The 20,163-nt window shown below is 43.6% G+C and overlaps 1 protein-coding gene across 1 annotated transcript; it reads left to right on the forward strand.

Moving 5' to 3' along the window:
- Window positions 1-1,818: 1,818 nt before the first annotated feature.
- Window positions 1,819-19,163, forward strand: gdpd4a (glycerophosphodiester phosphodiesterase domain containing 4a; the record flags this gene model as incomplete). The annotated part of the gene is made up of 16 exons (XM_080542873.1): window positions 1,819-1,880; window positions 2,254-2,359; window positions 2,814-2,917; window positions 3,311-3,404; window positions 4,989-5,048; window positions 5,651-5,749; window positions 5,868-5,961; window positions 7,957-8,102; window positions 11,729-11,811; window positions 13,615-13,765; window positions 14,041-14,259; window positions 14,411-14,568; window positions 15,409-15,556; window positions 16,309-16,391; window positions 17,267-17,346; window positions 19,063-19,163. 16 exons carry the CDS (start codon window positions 1,819-1,821, stop codon window positions 19,161-19,163), a joined length of 1,788 nt encoding a protein of 595 aa, XP_080398999.1.
- Window positions 19,164-20,163: the final 1,000 nt, after the last annotated feature.

Genomic DNA, 20,163 nt, shown 5'->3' on the forward strand with positions numbered 1-20,163 from the left:
GTGACTGGACCAAGAGTCCATTCCACTGGTGTGGAATGGACGTATTCTTCTGATGTTGTAGAGGAAAAATCTGCAGGAGCTCGCTGTCGCTGCGATGTTCTCCGCACAGGATAGGCGCTTATCCAGGATCACTCCAAGGTTCTTGGCTGTCTGGGAGGGGGTTACAGTAGAGTTCTCCACTGTGATGGAGAAATCTTGGAGAGGGCAGGCTTTCCCAGGGAGGAATAGTAGCTCAGTCTTGTTAAGGTTGAGCTTGAGGTGGCGGGCTGACATCCATGTAGAGATGTCAGCCAGACACGTGTTGCCACATGTAGGTCAGAGGGGGGGAGGAAACAGGAAGAGTTGAGTGTCGTCTGCGTAGCTGTGGTAGGAGAACCCATGTGAGGAGATTACCGAGCCACGAGACTGTGGTGAGGGTTTGTGGAGAAGACAACGATCCTCTCCAAGTCACCTGGGAGCGATCAGCCAGATAGGAAGCAAACCACGAGAGTGCAGTGCCAGAGGGGGTCATCTAGTGATTTCACGTTAAAGTCACCGGTCTGAAGACATTGCTCTCTTTTGGCCATGGTTCTTGGGGCCTGGGGCCATGGTTCTTGGGGCCTGGGGCCATGGTTCTTGGGGGCTGGGGCCATGGTTCTTGGGGGCTGGGGTAATGTGTTTTTCCCCACAGCAGAGAGCTGAAACAGAGGCTGCCAGGCCTCTGCAGGAGGAATACAGAGATTCCATCGAGCTCTGTGGCTTTGTTCATTTTCATGCTTGAGAAGATCTTTGTGAACAAGTTTGATTTGATTTCCAATTTTGTTAGAGTCAGGAGTCACACATCACTTCTCCCTGCATTCATTGGAGAAGCATTTGACATTGAATTGTTTATAATAAAAAGCGCTTTGAGTTGCATTTCATGTACGAAAGGCACTATATAAATAACGTTTTACTTACTTACTTACTATAATGCTCATTTTAGAAAGTTAGATTAGATGCATACATTGATTTCCTACGTACTCCCATGTTCATTTAATGGAGTCCCACAATTTATTGGAGTCCATCGTCAAAAGGTTTTGCTCAATGCGTTCCTTATGTTGCCTCTTTTCATTTACTGTTCAGTTCTCTTTTGGACGGCGTCGGCTGTAAGTCGTCTCTATTGTAAAAAGCCACTTTCTTCCTGTTTAATAGTCTTTCACTTCTTTCGTGACATAAGATGTTTTATTAGGATATACCTTAAAGATTTTTTTGGCCACGACCGACTCAACACTAAATGTTGATGTAGTCTATGATGGATGTTGTCCTGGGAAAGAATGTCTCAATCAGTATATAGAACGTCCACGAAGTTCTGCCATACTGTCCTCTGTCCATGTGTTAACCGTCTTTAAGGCAGGTTTGTTCCTTTTTAAGGGCGGTGCGGTAGGGGGGAATTAAATAGACGGTGTTATGGTCAGGAAGAGAGTGGGTGCCTGTGCCATTGTCGCTTTGCGGGATATACACTGAACAAACAATCAAGTCACAGACAGATAGACATACAGAGACAGATAGACATACAGAGACAGATAGACATACAGAGACAGACTGCTGAGTCTAGAACTGCTCCAAGTAGAAATGGGTCTGGATGAATAATCAATCAACACCGCCCTCCCCCCCCCCCCCCCCCCCCCCCCCTCTCTCTCTCTCTCTCTCTCTCTCTCTCTCTCTCTCTCTCTCTCTCTCTCTCTCTCTCTCTCTTATCCCCAGCTCTCCTCCACTGCTGAATGAACTTTGAGGCCCTTCAATAGTCAATAGTCGTTTCCTCTGTGTCTGTCCCTGGGATGCTGGGCTGTGGGTGAGTGTATGCCTGTGTCCAGACTGAAGCTGGGGAAACTAAAGGTGGTCAGGCGGCAACTGCTGCAGAGGTAAACACATCAACACACATCCCTACACAGGAAGTGACTACTAAGTGCTGCTCTTACCCAGTAAACAAAGAGTCCAAAAGACGTCCTCAGGGAAGCCGGAATGTGGGTTCAGATGACGTCTTTCTAGGACGTCCAGATGACGTCTTTCTAGGACGTTCAGATAACGTCTTTCTAGGACGTTCAGATAACGTCTTTAGGACGTCTTATGGACTACAGAATCGTCGATAAGACGTCCTTAAGACGTCACCTGGACGTCCTAGAAAGACGTCATCTGAACCCACATTCTTCCCTGAGGACGTTTTTTGGACTCTTTGTTTACTGGGTAATAAGGTACCGTTGATGTAATACCGTTGTTGGTTGTTCTTTCATCCAGGTATGAACACCAGCCCTTCATCTCCTGCCTCGCTGGCCTCTACGGTTGCCAATGGAGACGCTACCAACGTGCAAGGGCCCAGCCAGGAGAGTGCTGCTGCAGCAAGGTACTACACACACATACAGACACCCACAGCATGTCCGTAGCTCCCCTCCTTCACACACACACACACACACACACACACACACACACACACACACACCCAGCACAGTGCGCCGATTAGATTAGACACACCATTTGTTATACAAGGCAGTAATGTGGTGTTATTATTAGTGACATGCTTATTCAGTGTAAGCTTGCAAAGTAGATGGTTATACAAGTTATACAAGTTATTATTAGTGTAAGCTTGATGTAGTGTAAGCAAAGTAGATGGTTATACAAGTTATTATTAGTTATTGTGAAATATGTAGTGTAAGCAAAGTAGATGGTTATACAAGTTATTATCAGTTATTGTGTAAGCTTATAGCTGTAGCTGAGTATGTCATTTTAAATGCTCGTAGCAAGCCCAGTAAATATATCCTATTGCATAAGGTCTTGTTTCCCATGTGTTTCTCTCACAGTTGGAGTGTGTCAGCTTTGGCCTCCTGAGTGTCACCTTCCTGCTGAACGCTGTGTTCCTCTACTTCTGGAGCCAAGCACAGAATGACTACAATGACTTTGACTGGTGTGTGTGTGTGTGTGTGTGTGTGTGTGTGTGTGTGTGTGTGTGTGTGTGTGTGTGTGTGTGTGTGTGTGTGTGTGTCTGTGTGTGTGTGTCTGTGTGTGTGTGTGTGTGTGTGTGTGTGTGTGTGTGTGTGGGTGTGTGTGTGTGTGTGTGTGTGTGTGTGTGTCTGTGTGTGTCTGTGTGTGTGTGTGTGTGTGTGTGTGTGTCTGTGTGTGTGTGTCTGTGTGTGTGTGTGTGTGTGTGTGTGTGTGTGTGTCTGTGTGTGTGTGTGTGTGTGTGTGTGTGTGTGTGTGTGTGTGTGTGTGTGTGTGTGTGTGCGTGCGTGCGTGTGTGTGTGTGTGTGTGTGTGAAGGCTGGTAGACTCATAGATGAGGTGTTCTGTATTGTATTCAGGTTTAACTTTGCCACCCTGGGGTTCTGGTTCCCCTGGTCTCTGGTGTTGTTGCTTGTGGCTGCGGCTCTCTTCACCTACATCGCTCTGCTACTGGTGAGAACTCACACTTCATAATAATAATAATAATAATAATAATAATAATACATAAGACTTATATAGCGTTTTTCTAGACACTCAAAGACGCTTTACAAACTGAAAAGATCGAGTAGTAATAATAATAAGAAACAAAAAATAAATAAAAGAAAGTATAGGGGCCTAATTAAGGTAGTGCTGGGGACACATGGGAAGGGGAGGGGGAGAGGGTTAACTGGTGAAGGCGAGCTTGAAGAGGTGGGTTAACTTACCACTTAACAATACAGAACTTGTCAGGCTGATATGAAATTGTTCTGTATTATGTTATTAAATAAGTTACTATTTGTGATTATGGTACCAGGGGCCTCATTTATAGAAAGTACTTTGGATCAAATTTGATCTTACCCGTGTCGTACGTAGAAAACCACGTCAACGTAGTGATTTATACAATTTCAACGTGAGTCAATTTGACCGCGGAAACGATCGTAGCTCTACGTTGAGTATTGACCTTGCGTACGCACCTACTGGTTATGCAGAGTTATTACAGGCATGTGAGCCGTACTGCCTACTGTAATTCATGCGAAGTGAATGTGGCTGAATGTGAATGTTGTTATCAGCCGAGAAAATGTGTTTAATTCAAGATTCAAAGGGAACTGATGTTTATGATTCTATTTCAGTCTTTCTTTATATCCCTCTGTCTATCTCCCCTTCAACATGCATAGTGCGTTCCACAACGGACCTTGCCCGGCCACGTGCTAAATTATACTGGATTTTCTCCGGTGTCTGGGAGTTCGCAAAGGGAGTTCGCAGCCATGTTTTCAATGTCACCTGATAAGAATAAGACCATTACGTATATTATTACAGTATAAGCAGCACTCGAGTTGTGGGGGGATGGCATCCCCCCTGAAATAAAAACAGTCATAATCGTCCCCCTTCTAAAACTGCCATCCCCCCTTTCCATACCTTATGTCATTTTATCAATGAACGTGGTATTACGGCTATTCCAAGGTGCGAGGGGGCACGCACACATGCAATGACATTTTTACCAAGTTACTGACACTGAAGTCACTGACGCTGAGGGGATGCTAAAATTGTCCTCATATGTTAAAATCCACCACCTCCCCTGATTTTCTTTTACAACTTGAGTACTGATTATAAACATTTGCCTGGTTAGTTGTCATGATCAAACGTTACAAACGCAACTTACCGAGAAGCCACCCTTCTCTGCCCTCTCCCGCTTCCAGACGAACGCCTACCCTATATTATAGCGCTTGGCTTAATTCAGCCGCTATAATTGAGCCGCTATCACAGGGCGTTAATACAAACCTCATTCACCTGCGTTCAATTTACCTGCGTTGGTATTTATAGAAGGAAGCACGTACGCAATTTTAAACAAGCGCAGCCCGTTTTATAAATAATGCTACGTCCGTTTAGAAGAATGTGCTTACGTGAAAGTCAAAGATGATGTTCAAATACTATTTTTTTTTTTTTTTTACAAATGAGGCCCCAGGTGTGAATAGAAAAGCAGTGAAGGAGGGCTAGTTTCATTCTCCTACTATGGTGTATATAATAGATAGTGGTGAGATTGTGTTGGTTGATTGACAGGTACTGGCGGTGTGTCTGCTGACTGAGGGACAGAGGTTGTACCTCCACTGGAGTCACAAGGTAACCGCCCACCAATCCTTCTCTAAGGAATCATTCTTTATACAACGGATGGATCCGGTCCATTGTCTCTATTGGTCAGTTTGCGTTCCAGCCGTGCGGATATCCATGACATACGCACGGCTGAATGGAATGTTGACACGTCTTTTCATATTACATATTACCATTATCGAAGTTACATTATTACCGTTGCTTAGCAACCGATAAACAACTGCTCAGCAGATGAATACGCTTTCAATAAAACACAGTTCCATTAAAATACATTCATTAAAAGTTTGTCTTGTCTTTCTTTTGTGAAATATTGATAGATAAATGTGGTAAGCGTTGTATAAAAGCGTTATGGAACTTGAAGCCGTGGTATATCGTGGATATCGGCACAGCTAGGCACCCCGCTTGGTGTGCCGATATCCACAATATACCACGGCTTCTCGTTCTATAACGCTTAAATAATTTCTATATTTTCTATGATTCTCATCCTTCAGTCAGTCAAGATTCTTTTACAACATGAATAATAATTTCTCTATCGAATGAACGTACAGTACAGTTCGTATGACTTTAATGTGTGTGTGTGTGCGTGTGTGTGTGTGTGTGTGTGTGTGTGTCAGATTGGTATCGTGGTGACATTGGTGTTCTCCATCAGTGCCACAGCTGTGCTCTCTGACGTGTGGAGTAAAGAGTGGAAGACCCTCCTCCTCTCCCTGCAGGTCAGACACAGGCCACCTCCCACCATTACTCAAGTCTGAAACTGAGTCTGAAATTAGAATTTCAATAGTAATGTTTTGGTTTGTATACTGACCCCATCTCTCTCACCTGATTGGCTAGGTCACTGCTCCCTTCCTCCATGTGGGTGCAGTCTCCTTAATGACATTCCTGTCTTGGCCAATAGCATTGCATTTCTTTCGAATGAGCAAGAGAGGTAAGAGCTCTGACTGGCAGTATTGTACTGTGGTGTCCATTAGTAAATGCTCATAGATAGACATTGACTGTCTTAGGATCAGTGGTTGATTGGCAAACACCTAGACACAGTGATTGTCAGGGTTCCTGCGCTGGTCTTAAAAAGCCTTAAAGTCTAAAATCCAGCAATCCAATTTATAAGGCCTAAAAAGGTCTCAGATTTCAGTTATTCGGTCTAAAACTAGGTGCTAGGTCTTAAAAATGAGATCCTGCAAGGAAATCAGTCCGACCACATCTATTTACGCGGAAATGAATCAAGCTGGAACCCAAAAAATGTCAATTTGCTTCCTTTTTTGTCTGTATGGCAGTGAAATCCCTAATTTCATCACCTCGAGGATGACAAAAAGCTACCATATGGTGTCGCGAATAGGTCTAAAATGATATTCAAAGACGTTTAAAAAAGGTCTAAAAAGGTCTTAAATTTGACTTGTTGAAACTTGTAGGAGCCCTGGATTGTGTGCAGACACTGTGTGGGACAAGTGGGACTAGTCAGGTCTGGTCTGGTCTTTTCCCCGATGATAAAAGGCCCGTTTAGCATGCACTGAACCTCTCTGAGGAGCTGCTGCGTCACATTGCTAACTGTTCTTTAGATTTGGATTCTTTTGATTGCTAGTTAGTTAGTTTGGCACAATGCCAAGGCATTCAATGATAACTATTTCACTATCTGTAGCTTTAGTTGGTCACCACCACTACTGCTTACTAGGGGTGGGCATCGACGATCGATAATTGATCGATAATTGATCGATAAGGATCTTGGTCGATCACAAAATAAAACATTTGGTCGATCACAAAAAAATTTTTTTTTTTTTTTTTTTGTGATCGACCAAATGTTTTATTTTGTGATCGACCAAGATCCTTATCGATCAATTATCGATCGTCGATGCCCACCCCTACTGCTTACCCTACATTACAGTGTAACACACGTTTATCTAGCCCCCCGCCACCCTCAGTATTCATGTGAGACAGTGTCCTACATCTTCACCATTCTGCTTCTCGGACACTAGAATGTTTTTGCTAGCAAGCACTTAGCCACTCAACAGACCAGATTGCCTCTAGTTTGCAGCTGTGTCAACTATTATCACTTGTTATTAGGGATGCATAGAAAAAAACAGCCAAACACACGGAGATCAGGGAGATGACGTATGACTGCTCTGATGAATGCTGTTCTGTGAATGAGACGAGCATTGAGTGATGACTGCCTACTGCCAAGTCATATAATTACAGCAAACATGTGACAGCTGCTGGTGAAAGGGAAGCCAGCAGCCGATTTAATGTTCAGACTTTTATTTAGAAAAATGTAGATACTGTACATTTCAGTGTTGATGAAAATCAATGACACATCGCTAGTCAACTAATACAGCTGTTTTGTGAGCCTGCTAACAATGTAAAGTATAGTTATAGTTAACTAGGTTGCAGTAGGGATTACTCACCCAATCCATTGCAATATTTGGCTTGACTAGCGAGTGTGTGATGTGATTTTCAACAACGTTGAAATGTATTTCCGTTTTTTCAAAATAACATTTTGATTGGTGACTTTCACCAGCCGCTGTCACAATTTTTACATCTTTCATGAAATTAGGAAAAATTACGTAACATAAAGTCATTTTTATTTAGCTCTAGTTAGTCACCTGAGTGTCTAATGTTAGCCATGCTTGAAAAATACTATTTACTTTTGGTGCAGGGGGCCATTTATCTATTAAACAATCTTTACTGAGGCCATGAAACTGGAGAGTTACTCTGCACAGTTATATTTTTTCATACAATATCCTATCTTCATGGATTAAGTTACGAAAGGCACTGTAAATGTAGTTAAGTTAATTCAATAAAGATGATTTAGATCAGTTGTGTCCTGTAACTACTGCCCTAACTCCAGGGGTGTGTTTGTGTGTGTGTGTGTGTGTGTGTGTGTGTGTGTGTGCGTGTGTGTGTGTGTGTGTGTGTGTGTGTGTGTGTGTAGTGCGACAGGTGGCTATCCTGGGCCTGTATCTGTCTGTGCTGTGTGCTGTCTACCTGGTGCCCCTGGGCGTGTACTCCTCATGCATCAAACCGGCTGGCACCCTGGGCCTGGCACCTTCTCTCATCGGCCACGGAGGAGTGCCCATGGTAGGACCGCTAACACACCTTCATATCAACTCTTTCAACCATACTTTTCACTTCTGAAAGTGAGGATGAAAATGCACACTGAACAATAGCTGATATATTATAGTGCCATTTTAGCCTGGCCTTTTTGGTGCCTGTAGCACCACCTAGAGGTTAAAGACAAACTTATACCTTGCTTATACCTTCATATTTATTTATTTTTTATCGAGAAGCTGCATCCATGCAAATTAAGTAGGGTCGGCTTCAACAAAACTTGATCGTGCCATTTTAGCCAAGCCTCATGGGAGCGAGTAGCGCTACCACCAGGTCAAATGGAGAATTTGTGGACATTAAATGTTAAATTTTGTGGACATTCCTGCCAATTGCACGCTCCCTCAACACTCGACATCCTGTGGCGTTGTGCTGTGTGATAAAAATGCACATTTTAGAGTGGCCTTTTATCATGACCAGCCTAAGGCACATCTGTACAATAACCATGCTGTCTCATCAGCATCTGGATATGCCACACCTGTCAGGTGGAGTATCGCGGCAAATGAGAAGTGCTCACCAACACAGATTTCAACACATTTGAGAACACAATTTGAGAGAAATAGGCCTTTTGTGTACATAGAGAAAAAAAAGTATTTGATTTCAACTCGTGAAAAATTGGAGCGTTTAGATTTTTGTTCAGTATATATTTTTGTTCAGTATATATTTTTGTTCAGTATATATTTTTAAGTCCGGCCCCTACAGTGTAGGGGGTTAGAACAATTCTGTCCCTTGGACAAATGTAATTGGTGACCCCTGTTATAGAGCCACAATTATAGATATTGTCATATCATTTTGTCAAAAAACTATGACAACCCACGAAAATCCAAATGCCCCCGTGCTGAATATGTTCTCTCTCTGGCTCTGTGTGATGCGCAATAGGCAGATGCTGCGTTGGCTGTGTGTTTGTCACGAACAATGTATATGCGTGTTTAAGAGTGTATAGGGCCTCTTATTTTAAGAGTGTATAGGGCCTCTTATTTTAAGAGAGTATAAGGCCTCTTATTTTAAGAGTGTATAAGGCCTCTTATTTTAAGAGAGTATAGGGCCTCTTATTTTAAGATAGTATAGGGCCTCTTACTTTAAGAGTGTATAAGGCCTCTTATTTTAAGAGTGTATAAGGCCTCTTATTTTAAGAGTGTATAAGGCCTCTTATTTTAAGAGTGTATAAGGCCTCTTATTTTAAGAGAGTATAGGGCCTCTTATTTTAAGAGAGTATAAGGCCTCTTATTTTAAGAGAGTATAAGGCCTCTTATTTTAAGATAGTATAGGGCCTCTTATTTTAAGAGTGTATAAGGCCTCTTATTTTAAGAGAGTATAGGGCCTCTTATTTTAAGAGTGTATAAGGCCTCTTATTTTAAGAGAGTATAGGGCCTCTTATTTTAAGAGAGTATAAGGCCTCTTATTTTAAGAGTGTATAGGGCCTCTTATTTTAAGAGAGTATAAGGCCTCTTATTTTAAGAGTGTATAAGGCCTCTTATTTTAAGAGAGTATAGGGCCTCTTATTTTAAGATAGTATAGGGCCTCTTATTTTAAGAGTGTATAGGGCCTCTTATTTTAAGAGTGTATAAGGCCTCTTATTTTAAGAGAGTATAGGGCCTCTTATTTTAAGAGAGTATAGGGCCTCTTATTTTAAGAGAGTATAAGGCCTCTTATTTTAAGAGTGTATAGGGCCTCTTATTTTAAGAGAGTATAGGGCCTCTTATTTTAAGAGTGTATAGGGCCTCTTATTTTAAGAGAGTATAGGGCCTCTTATTTTAAGAGAGTATAAGGCCTCTTATTTTAAGAGTGTATAGGGCCTCTTATTTTAAGAGTGTATAAGGCCTCTTATTTTAAGAGAGTATAAGGCCTCTTATTTTAAGAGAGTATAAGGCCTCTTACTTTAAGAGAGTATAGGGCCTCTTATTTTAAGAGTGTATAGGGCCTCTTATTTTAAGAGTGTATAGGGCCTCTTATTTTAAGAGTGTATAAGGCCTCTTATTTTAAGAGAGTATAGGGCCTCTTATTTTAAGAGTGTATAAGGCCTCTTATTTTAAGAGTGTATAGGGCCTCTTATTTTAAGAGTGTATAAGGCCTCTTATTTTAAGAGTATAGGGCCTCTTATTTTAAGAGTGTATAAGGCCTCTTATTTTAAGAGTGTATAAGGCCTCTTATTTTAAGAGAGTATAGGGCCTCTTATTTTAAGAGTGTATAAGGCCTCTTATTTTAAGAGTGTATAGGGCCTCTTATTTTAAGAGTGTATAGGGCCTCTTACTTTAAGAGTGTATAAGGCCTCTTATTTTAAGAGTGTATAGGGCCTCTTATTTTAAGAGAGTATAAGGCCTCTTATTTTAAGAGTGTATAAGGCCTCTTATTTTAAGAGTGTATAAGGCCTCTTACTTTAAGAGAGTATAGGGCCTCTTATTTTAAGAGAGTATAGGGCCTCTTACTTTAAGAGTGTATAAGGCCTCTTATTTTAAGAGAGTATAGGGCCTCTTATTTTAAGAGAGTATAAGGCCTCTTATTTTAAGAGAGTATAGGGCCTCTTATTTTAAGAGAGTATAGGGCCTCTTATTTTAAGAGAGTATAGGGCCTCTTATTTTAAGAGAGTATAGGCCTCTTATTTTAAGAGTGTATAAGGCCTCTTATTTTAAGAGAGTATAGGGCCTCTTACTTTAAGAGTGTATAAGGCCTCTTATTTTAAGAGAGTATAGGGCCTCTTATTTCAAGAGAGTATAAGGCCTCTTATTTTAAGAGAGTATAGGGCCTCTTATTTTAAGAGTGTATAGGGCCTCTTATTTTAAGAGTGTATAAGGCCTCTTACTTTAAGAGAGTATAAGGCCTCTTATTTTAAGAGTGTATAAGGCCTCTTATTTTAAGTGCTTCAGTTCTGGCCACCCAGTTTTCCACACGCCCATCCATTAACTAATTCCTGGCTAAGCTACTGTTTCAAAATAAATTCATACATTTTCTTATTACCCTTATTTATGGAATGACCCATTTGTATTTTTTACGCTATAAAATAGCGTAATAATGTTGTATTTGTAACATGGATTTAAGTGGCCCATTGGTTTTCTGTTATTTGGTATTTTAAGCTCCATATCAACTTTAACATGTTAAAGCCAACAACTTAATTTGCAAGGATGTAGCTTTCTTTTCTTTTAAATGTTTACAATAAGCAATAAGCATTTAAGGTTCTTCATTAACCTCTCGGTCATGCTAGAGGCTCCCAAAAACATTATGGAAGTTCAACAATTGTCATGCTCACTTTCAAAAGTGAACAATAGGGTCTTTTTTAAGTGCTTGTCTACTGGACTGTTTTTTGTCGTAACAAAAAATGAACTCAAGGAACACCAACAGTATTTTCGGAGAGCTCTGAATGGGTGAAGGAACTTTTACCACAGAGCTTCTGTCCTCCCTGTGCCCTGACAGATGGCTTTACACAGAGAGTTATATTTAAAGAGTTAGAGTTCCTGATAAAAAAAAGCCTGGCAGGGAAAATTGTGCCTTGGCACTGTACAGTGTTGATGCCTTGTGTGTGTGTGTGTGTGTGTGTGTGTGTGTGTGTGTGTGTGTGTGCGTGTGCATGCTCGTGTTTGTGTGTGTGTCTGTTCTCCAAATAGCTTGCTCCAGAAAACACTCAGATGTCCTTTGAGAAGGCTGTGGAAGCTGGAGGAGAGGGGCTGGAGACTGACGTCACCATCAGGTAGAAACAACAACGACGTTGTTCAACGGTGCTCAGTGATGGGGTGAATACAGTGTGTGTGTGAGGGAGGGACCTTTTTTTATCCTTCCTGTCAACAGCAACAGCCACAACAACATCATCATCATTATCTTTATTCATCATAACTCCCTGTATTGGCTGAATACATGTCTAGCATCAGGTGGAACCTCTGGTCTAAATAGTCTACAGACGTACAGTAAGTGCTACGGTAGCTTTCCCTCTTGCGGTCCTCTGCTCCTCCCAGTGAAGGTGATTACAGCCATAATCCAGTTAGTGGTTAGTGTAGCACACACTCAAGTTACATCGGACACAAACAGTGTGTCTGGGGGCGGGGCCTCAAGTGCAGTACTGCCTGCCTGCATGTCGGCTGCTTGCCTGCTTACTTCTTCCTGCTTCTGAAAGCTTCTAAAGAGCTGGACTTCTGACAGCCTCTGGGTGCTGTAAAAGGTGCTGGTTGTCTCCCACCCAATCCCCCATTCATTCAACCTCTTCCTGGATAGGTTACCACCTCTAATGGGAGTTCCACTCAGCAGTCGATAAATAAAGAATAAAAGAATCCTCTCCACCACCAGAAACATCTAACTCAGAGATGGGGCTGAATATTTTGAAGCCCTTCTAAATCAGTTCTGGAAGAATTACCTACCAATGACCGTCCCACCATTCAACATCTGGATCTTCCACCAATCTTCCTGGAGGTCCAATCTGCAATCAGATCCCACATAAATAAGACTCTTGGCTCTAATATTGCATCCCTGCTGAAGTCTTTAAACCTCTGCACCAGAGCGTTGCATCTGTTGGTCAGGGAGCAGCGGGACGTCAACCTGTCCCCCCCAGCAGTGGAGGGATGCCAACATAGTTAGCATCTATAAAGGCAAATCACAAATCCATCTGTCCCAATAGTCGTGGCATATCACTATTAGCTATTGCTTGCAAAGTCCTGGCCAAGGTGAACCAGTGATGTAGTTTTATATCATTTTATACTGAGAAATGTAAGTCTCTCTACAGTTTGGCGAATCTAGCAGCACTCAAGGAAGGCCCATTTCCTTCCTGTAAGGGATGGGCCAAGATCTGTGGCGCAGTGAATAATTCTGACTATGGACAGGGCCCATAACTTGTGTAATCACAGATTTGTATAATATGATTGGTTCCCAAGAATAGTGACCTCATGACCACGGACAGTCCTATAAATATGAGTCTCACCCATCGTTGGGGGCTTTTTGGCTTTTTGGCCATTGCTTCTTGCTTATTGGTCTGCTCGTTTCTCTCTGCGCTCATGTAACTTGGCTTAATAAAATGCCTCTTTGGAGACAATTGATCTAAGCTCTTTGTGCTTTATAAGTTTGACTAAATCTATTAAGAATCAATTAAATCCACAACACAAGTCTCCTCAGACTAGTTCAGAATATCACTGGATATGAACACTTGCTGCCTGAGTCGCAGTGCAGCATCAGGAAGAACAGGAGCATTGTGGGCGTGGTGTGGCACGGAGTGTACGGACTCCGAGAGGAATCACATCAAAGAGGAATTTCAAAACCGAAAAAAGCCTCTCCTGTGTGTCAACATACCTACAGCACACAGGTATCTGTGTATCAATATGTGTAGATAGATTTAGAATACGGTCAGTTTCAGGGTCATGACAGGGTCATGACAGTGCTTGGGGATGCTATGTTTATTGATGTGTTTTATCCACTTCCTCCATCTCCTGTCTCTCTTCATCTTTCCCCTCTCCTCCCTTCTCCTCCCTTCTCCTCCCTCTCCTCCCTTCTCCTCCTCCACTTCCTGTAGTTATGACGGAGTCCCCTTCCTTATGCGGGACCCTACTCTCCAGAGGACCACTAACGTAGCCGAGGTGTTTCCAAACCGCACACACACCCCTGCTGCTATGTTCACCTGGTCAGAGATACAGCAGCTCAACGCCGGGGCGTGGTTCCTCTCGGTGAGACGCACGCACATACATACAAACACACACACACACACACACACACACACACACACACACACACGCACATTTATGCACATTAGGAAAACAAAGGCGCTAGGAGCGCTGAGAGAGCCACTAGTCCAGAGAGCCACTAGTCAAACAAAGCATAAAAGCTTGACATTGGGTACAAACAATTGGATGTACCTTCTTCACATGTTACTGTCTCTTATTACTGTCTCTCCTCTCCTTTTTCCTTCCTTGCTCTCTCCCTGTTCTTCTCTCCTCTGTAGCGGGACCCATTTGGTACCGTGTCTTCCCTTTCTCTGGAGGAGCGGGAGTTGGCTGAGAACCAGACAGTACCGTCTCTGAGTCTGGTCCTGGAGGTCGCTGCTCGGAGCGGAACGCTGGTGCTCCTCGACCTCAAACGACCCCCCAGAGGTCACCCCTACAGACATGTATATATCAACACAACCCTGGAGGTCATACGGTCACACATCAACTCCAGCCAGGTGTGCTATAGTCGTTCTCTAGACCTAATGAACACACCTGATCGGTTTACAAGTCTTAAGCCGTTGCGTTCATTAGGAGTCAACTGCACTTTGTTTAAAATGTTATGCACTGTGTGTGTGTGTGTGTGTGTGTGTGTGTGTGTGTGGTTAGGTGCTCTGGTTACCAGAGGATGAGAGGGTGCTAGTTCAGGAGTTGTATCCAGAGCTCCAGCAGACCTCTGGGGAGAAAGCCTCTATACAGGAACTACAAGACAACCACATCACCAGACTGAACCTACACTACAGCTCAATGTCCCAGCAGCAGATCAGGTACACACACACACACACACACACACACACACACACGCACACACACGCACACACACACACACACACACACACACACACACACACACACTCACACACACACACACTCACACACACTATGCCCGCTACATGTAAGGGCATAGGTCACAGGTGTTGGAGGTGGAAGAGATAGATTCACAAAATATTAGGAAACACAAACACACACAGGTACACACACACATGCACAACATCCATCACTAACTCATCAAGCCGCCAAACTATGTAGAAAAATTGTCTGAATAATCAATATGTTTCTGCTTTGAGGAATGAGCTGGGACCTGCTGACCCCTCAAGCAATGACACACACACACACACGCACACACACACACGCACGCACACACACACACACACACACACACACACACCAAACTGTCATTGAAATGCCTGAGCGTGTTCCAGGCTGTAACATTGCCTTAAATTCTCTCTTTTAGTGAAAATCTGTGCTGCTCCATCTCTCCCTGCTCCCTCCATCTCTCCCTCCATCTCTCCCTGCTCCCTCCATCTCTCCCTGCTCCCTCCATCTCTCCCTGCTCCCTCCATCTCTCCAAACCAAACCATGCAGAGATATTATAGAGAACTCACGTTACCCAAGCTGATGAGCTTTAGCCAACCCTAAAAGAACAAAGGAAAACTGATGATGAGGGCATTGGAAATCTGACATGTATGTATGTGTGTACATGCTCTCTTGGACTTAGCATACTTATCGTTGATATTTGTCCCTCTCTCTTATCTTTTATCTCTCTCTCTCTCTCTCTCTCTCTCTCTCTCTCTCTCTCTCTCTCTCTCTCTCTCTGTGTCCTTCAGTAAGTACTGGTCGGTAAACATCAGTACTAACCTGTATGTGATCAGCCAGCCGTGGCTCTACTCTCTGGCCTGGTGTGCTGGGGTCCAGTCTGTCACCACCAACTCTCTCCATCTCCTCAGACATTTACCAGGACCACTTTTCCTCATGGTAAGATACTGGAACCTCCTCACTCCACTAAAGCGTCTCCTTCCCAGTAAACAAGGAGTCCAAAAGACGTCCTCAGGGAAGCCGGAATGTGGGTTCAGATGACGTCTTTCTAGGACGTCCAGATGTTGTCTTTAGGACATCTGTAGTCCATAACACGTCCTAAAGACGTCATCTGGGACGTCCTAGAAAGACGTCATCTGAACCCACATTCCGTCTTTTGGACTCCTTGTTTACTGGGTTAGACAGCTCCCTCACACCACTCTTTCTTATGGTGAGATACCTCTTCTCTTCAACATAGACCAAGGTCATTCCCATAAACACATATTATGTGACACAGTCTGATCATTTGGTCCGCATGTCGGCAACAAAACAAAAATGTCCAGACTTTTCTTTGGAAACACGGAACTACGTTTCGACGTTGTTGAGAATCACAACACAAACCCGCTAGTCAAGTCAAAATACTGCAACACAACTGATTGGGTGAGTAATCCCCACTGCAACCTAGTTAACTAGAACACTACTTTACATTGTTAGCAGGCTCACAAAACACGCTGTGTGTTAGTTGACTAGCGTTGTGTCATTGATTTTCAACAACGCAGGAATGTATTTTTTTATTTGTACATTTTTGGAAAGAGAAGTCCGATCATCACATCGGATCCTGACATGAGGACCAAAGCATTAGAACGTGTCACGAATATGAACACTCTTCTTACATCACTCCCCCCCCCCCCCCCTCTCTCTCTCTCTCTAAGACTCCTGAGGAGTACAGTGTGATGTGGGTTCTGACCGACGTGGTGTCTGCCGTTCTCATCGCAGCAGTCTTTGTTTTCCACTGGTGAGTGGGCCGGGTCACGTGCCCGTCTATCCTTATCTCTCTGTATCCGCCCGCTTGTTCATTTGGACTCAAAGCCCACTTCAAAGTATTCGCGGCCCACACAGGCATTTTTCGGATCATTATTCTCTGATTCTTATTGGATATTTCATATGCATCATCATACAATCATCATACATACAGTGCAGTAGGCCCACTTGTGTTTATGGCACAGTGACGTAAACCCTTGACACGCTTGCCCAGATGATTCCACAACCCATTCCACAACCACACTGTTCTTTGACATCATCTGTGTTGTTTTAGCTGTTTGTGTTCATTAGTTTGGTGTTCCTGTGTTTTAGCAGTGTTCCTTTCTTTCTACTGTAGAGTTATTATGACTGAAGCTGAAGGAATGAGTCTTTAGACACCTGAGTCCCTCACTCACACCCCAACACTGCCACTCTACATGACCTGAGGAGTTCTGACTGTCTCTGAGGGGTTCTGACAGTGTCTGAGGGGTTCTGACTGTGTCTGAGGAGTTCTGACTGTGTCTGAGGAGTTCTGACTGTGTCTGAGGAGTTCTGACTGTGTCTGAGAGGTTCTGACTGTGTCTGAGAGGTTCTGACTGTGTCTGAGGGGTTCTGACTGTGTCTGAGAGGTTCTGACTGTGTCTGAGGGGTTCTGACTGTGTCTGAGGGGTTCTGACTGTGTCTGAGAGGTTCTGAGGAGTTCTGACTGTGTCTGAGAGGTTCTGATAGGTTCTGAGAGGTTCTGACTGTGTCTGAGAGGTTCTGACTGTGTCTGAGAGGTTCTGAGAGGTTCTGACTGTGTCTGAGAGGTCCTGAGAGGTTCTGACTGTGTCTGAGGCGGAACACTTTTGTTTTCTCTGTCTGCTGCAGGTGGCGAGAGAGGGGCCTGCCCTTCTGGTCAGGCAGTCGACAGACTAACAAGAATGGGCCTTACAGCAAGTTCAGGACTGGTAAGAAGAAAAACAACCTCCCACTCTACATACATTATTATGACCTATAACCTTATAGTGTGTGTGTGTGTGTGTGTGTGTGTGTGTGTGTGTGTGTGTGCGTGCGTGTGTGTGTGTGTGTGCGTGTGTGTGTGTGTGTGTGTGAGTGTTGGTGTGTGTGTGTGTGTGTGTGTGTGTGTGTGAGAGTGTGTGTGTGTGTGTTGGTGTGTGTGTGAGTGTGTGTGTGTGTGTGTGTGTGTGTGTGAGAGTGTGTGTGTGTGTGTGTGTGTGTGTGTGTGTGTGTGTGTGTGTGTGTGTGAGAGTGTGTGTGAGTGTGTTGGTGTGAAACAACATTGTGAAAAATCTCAAAGTCAGTCTCCGCCTAAAAAAACAACAGCTTTTAGAGTGAATATCAGCTTGGAAACCTGACTGAATAAGCCCAAATCATCTAGGAATCAGAACTCCAGGGTCTGATGAGTACTTGTGCCAAATTAGATGCTAGTAATGTGAGCCAATGCAACTTTGTACCTGTTTTAGTACAGGTATGTTTAGGCGGACAACCAAATTGTGCCATTTGGAGACATTTTGTGTATTCAGTGTATCAGACTTTCTCATGTATCAAGACTGTAAAATGTATTATATTTAATTGACATATCACTATAGGTATAAATTGCATCCAAATCCAACTGTTTAGACTCTGTTTGCATCCAGCAGGGTCTCCTGCGCGGTTTTCTGTGTGCTCCTATTGCGCAATGGCCTCAATTACACACCAGCTCCGGTTACGCAATGAATTTTCTCCCGAACCCATTGGTCAAAATGTCATGATTGACCACTCATTTGAAGCGTCAGAGCCAATAGAATTTTAAAAATATATAATAATAAAAATACTTTCGAGGACCAATGATATGGAAATTCGGGGGGTTGAAACCAAGCATGTTTGGCTGTAAACAAGGGCTTGTGACTCCCACTGTTTTTACCGGGCGACGAAAAAACCGATATGGACGTTTCGAATGGAATCTAATGAATCGTTTGCGATATCGATGAACATTATTGATAAAGGTAAGCTCTTTATATCTGTTATATTAAACATAGACCCGAGTATCGTCCCCTCGGTGGGGCGGTGGATAAGAAGTGGTTCTAAAGAAGGTATATGGTACATATACATACAGTGCTCCTACAGGGAAAATAGGAATGCAGCAGAAGAATGTATTTATGACACTGCCCAGTAAACAAAGAGTCCAAAAGACGACTCTGTAGTCCATAAGACGTCCTAAAGACGTCATCTGGACGTCCTAGAAAGACGTCATCTGAACCCACATTCCGGCTTCCCTGAGGACGTCTTTTGGACTCTTTGTTTACTGGGTGGTGTGCTTTTACAGTGAGGCAGTGTACATCACTGAGTCTCAGGAATGATCTGAGCCGTGTCCTCTTTGCCTCAGATCCTGTGGAGGCAAGCTGGGCTCTCTGGAATCCCTTCCACACTAAGTTCCCCACCCGGACCCTCATCTCCCTCCCTCTGGACCTCAACCCATGAACCTTGCATGAACTCCAGCTGAACACTGTCCCACACCTGTGCCCCGCCCCCCCCCCCCCCCACACCCCCCCTGCACCCCTGGCTTATGTGACCTCTACCCACATCACCCCCCTACCATGGCATTAGCATGACCCTGAACCCATCATAGTGGTCACTCTCAACCCCGTGAGATCTGAACATTGCCCTGCTTTGACCCCATGCAGAGCTGAGTGACGTGTGGTCCATCTCCAGCGTCAACGTCCGAACTGAGCTACGGAGCCCGCCAAGTACCCCTCACCTGCCCACCATCTCTGAGGAGCCTTGAGAGACTGAGAGAGAGAGAGAGAGAGACTGAGAGAGAGAGACTGAGAGAGAGAGAGAGAGCCTGAGAGAGAGAGAGAGACTGAGAGAGACTGAGAGAGAGAGAGAGAGAGAGAGAGAGAGACAGAGAGACAGAGAGAGAGACAGAGAGAGAGAGAGACAGAGAGAGAGAGACTGAGAGAGAGAGAGACTGAGAGAGAGAGACTGAGAGAGAGACAGAGAGAGAGAGAGACTGAGAGGGGATTTAGAAAATAAATGGAGAGAGGGGAGATATCATTGAAAGGTGAAACTGGAGGTTGTGTCAAGATGGTAAGAGGAAAAAGTGAGAGGAAAAGAGGAAAGCTTCAAATGGCTAGGGAATAGAGAGGAGGAAGGATATCATCTGGGGACAACATTACAGTATATCACACAGTATTTATTTTCATAATCAGAAGTCCTTCCTGCACCTCAGCTCCCTGGACTCCCTGATGGTGAAGATCTGACCTGCAGAAGAGGAGGAGGAGGAGGAGCCTAAACTCTCAGTATATCTCAAATATCAACTCTATTTTTGTTCAGTCATGATTGTACAGATATCAGCAGCGTTCGAGAAAAGCGTGTCTGTGTTTTCCGTGTGAGTGAATGGATAAACAGGTGTATACATATACAGGTGTGGATGTATATGTTCCACTAACTGACAGACTATATGTATATTGTTGAATTAGTTAAGATATGGTTTTTAATTACCATGAATTGCTATTTCTTTTTTGTTTGTACAAGTGAATGTATTACCCAGCAGTAGTGTGTCGGCATGGCAACTGAATACAACATCGGCTTCTGCTACTGCTAAGAAAAACATCTCTATCTCTAAGATTCCATCTAAAACATTGATTTTAAGATTTTGACACCTGAATATTAGTTTCAGATGTTTTCTGGGGGTGTTTGTGGTATTCTGGACAGTGTTTAGCGAGGTACAGAAGAGCCTTAATTGCCATAGGAGAGAAGCTTCCATCCAGCCACCCACCCCA

The sequence above is a fragment of the Nansenia antarctica genome (assembly GCF_963989245.1).
Source record: "Nansenia antarctica genome assembly, chromosome: 12".
NCBI classification, from domain to species: Eukaryota; Metazoa; Chordata; class Actinopteri; order Argentiniformes; family Microstomatidae; genus Nansenia; species Nansenia antarctica.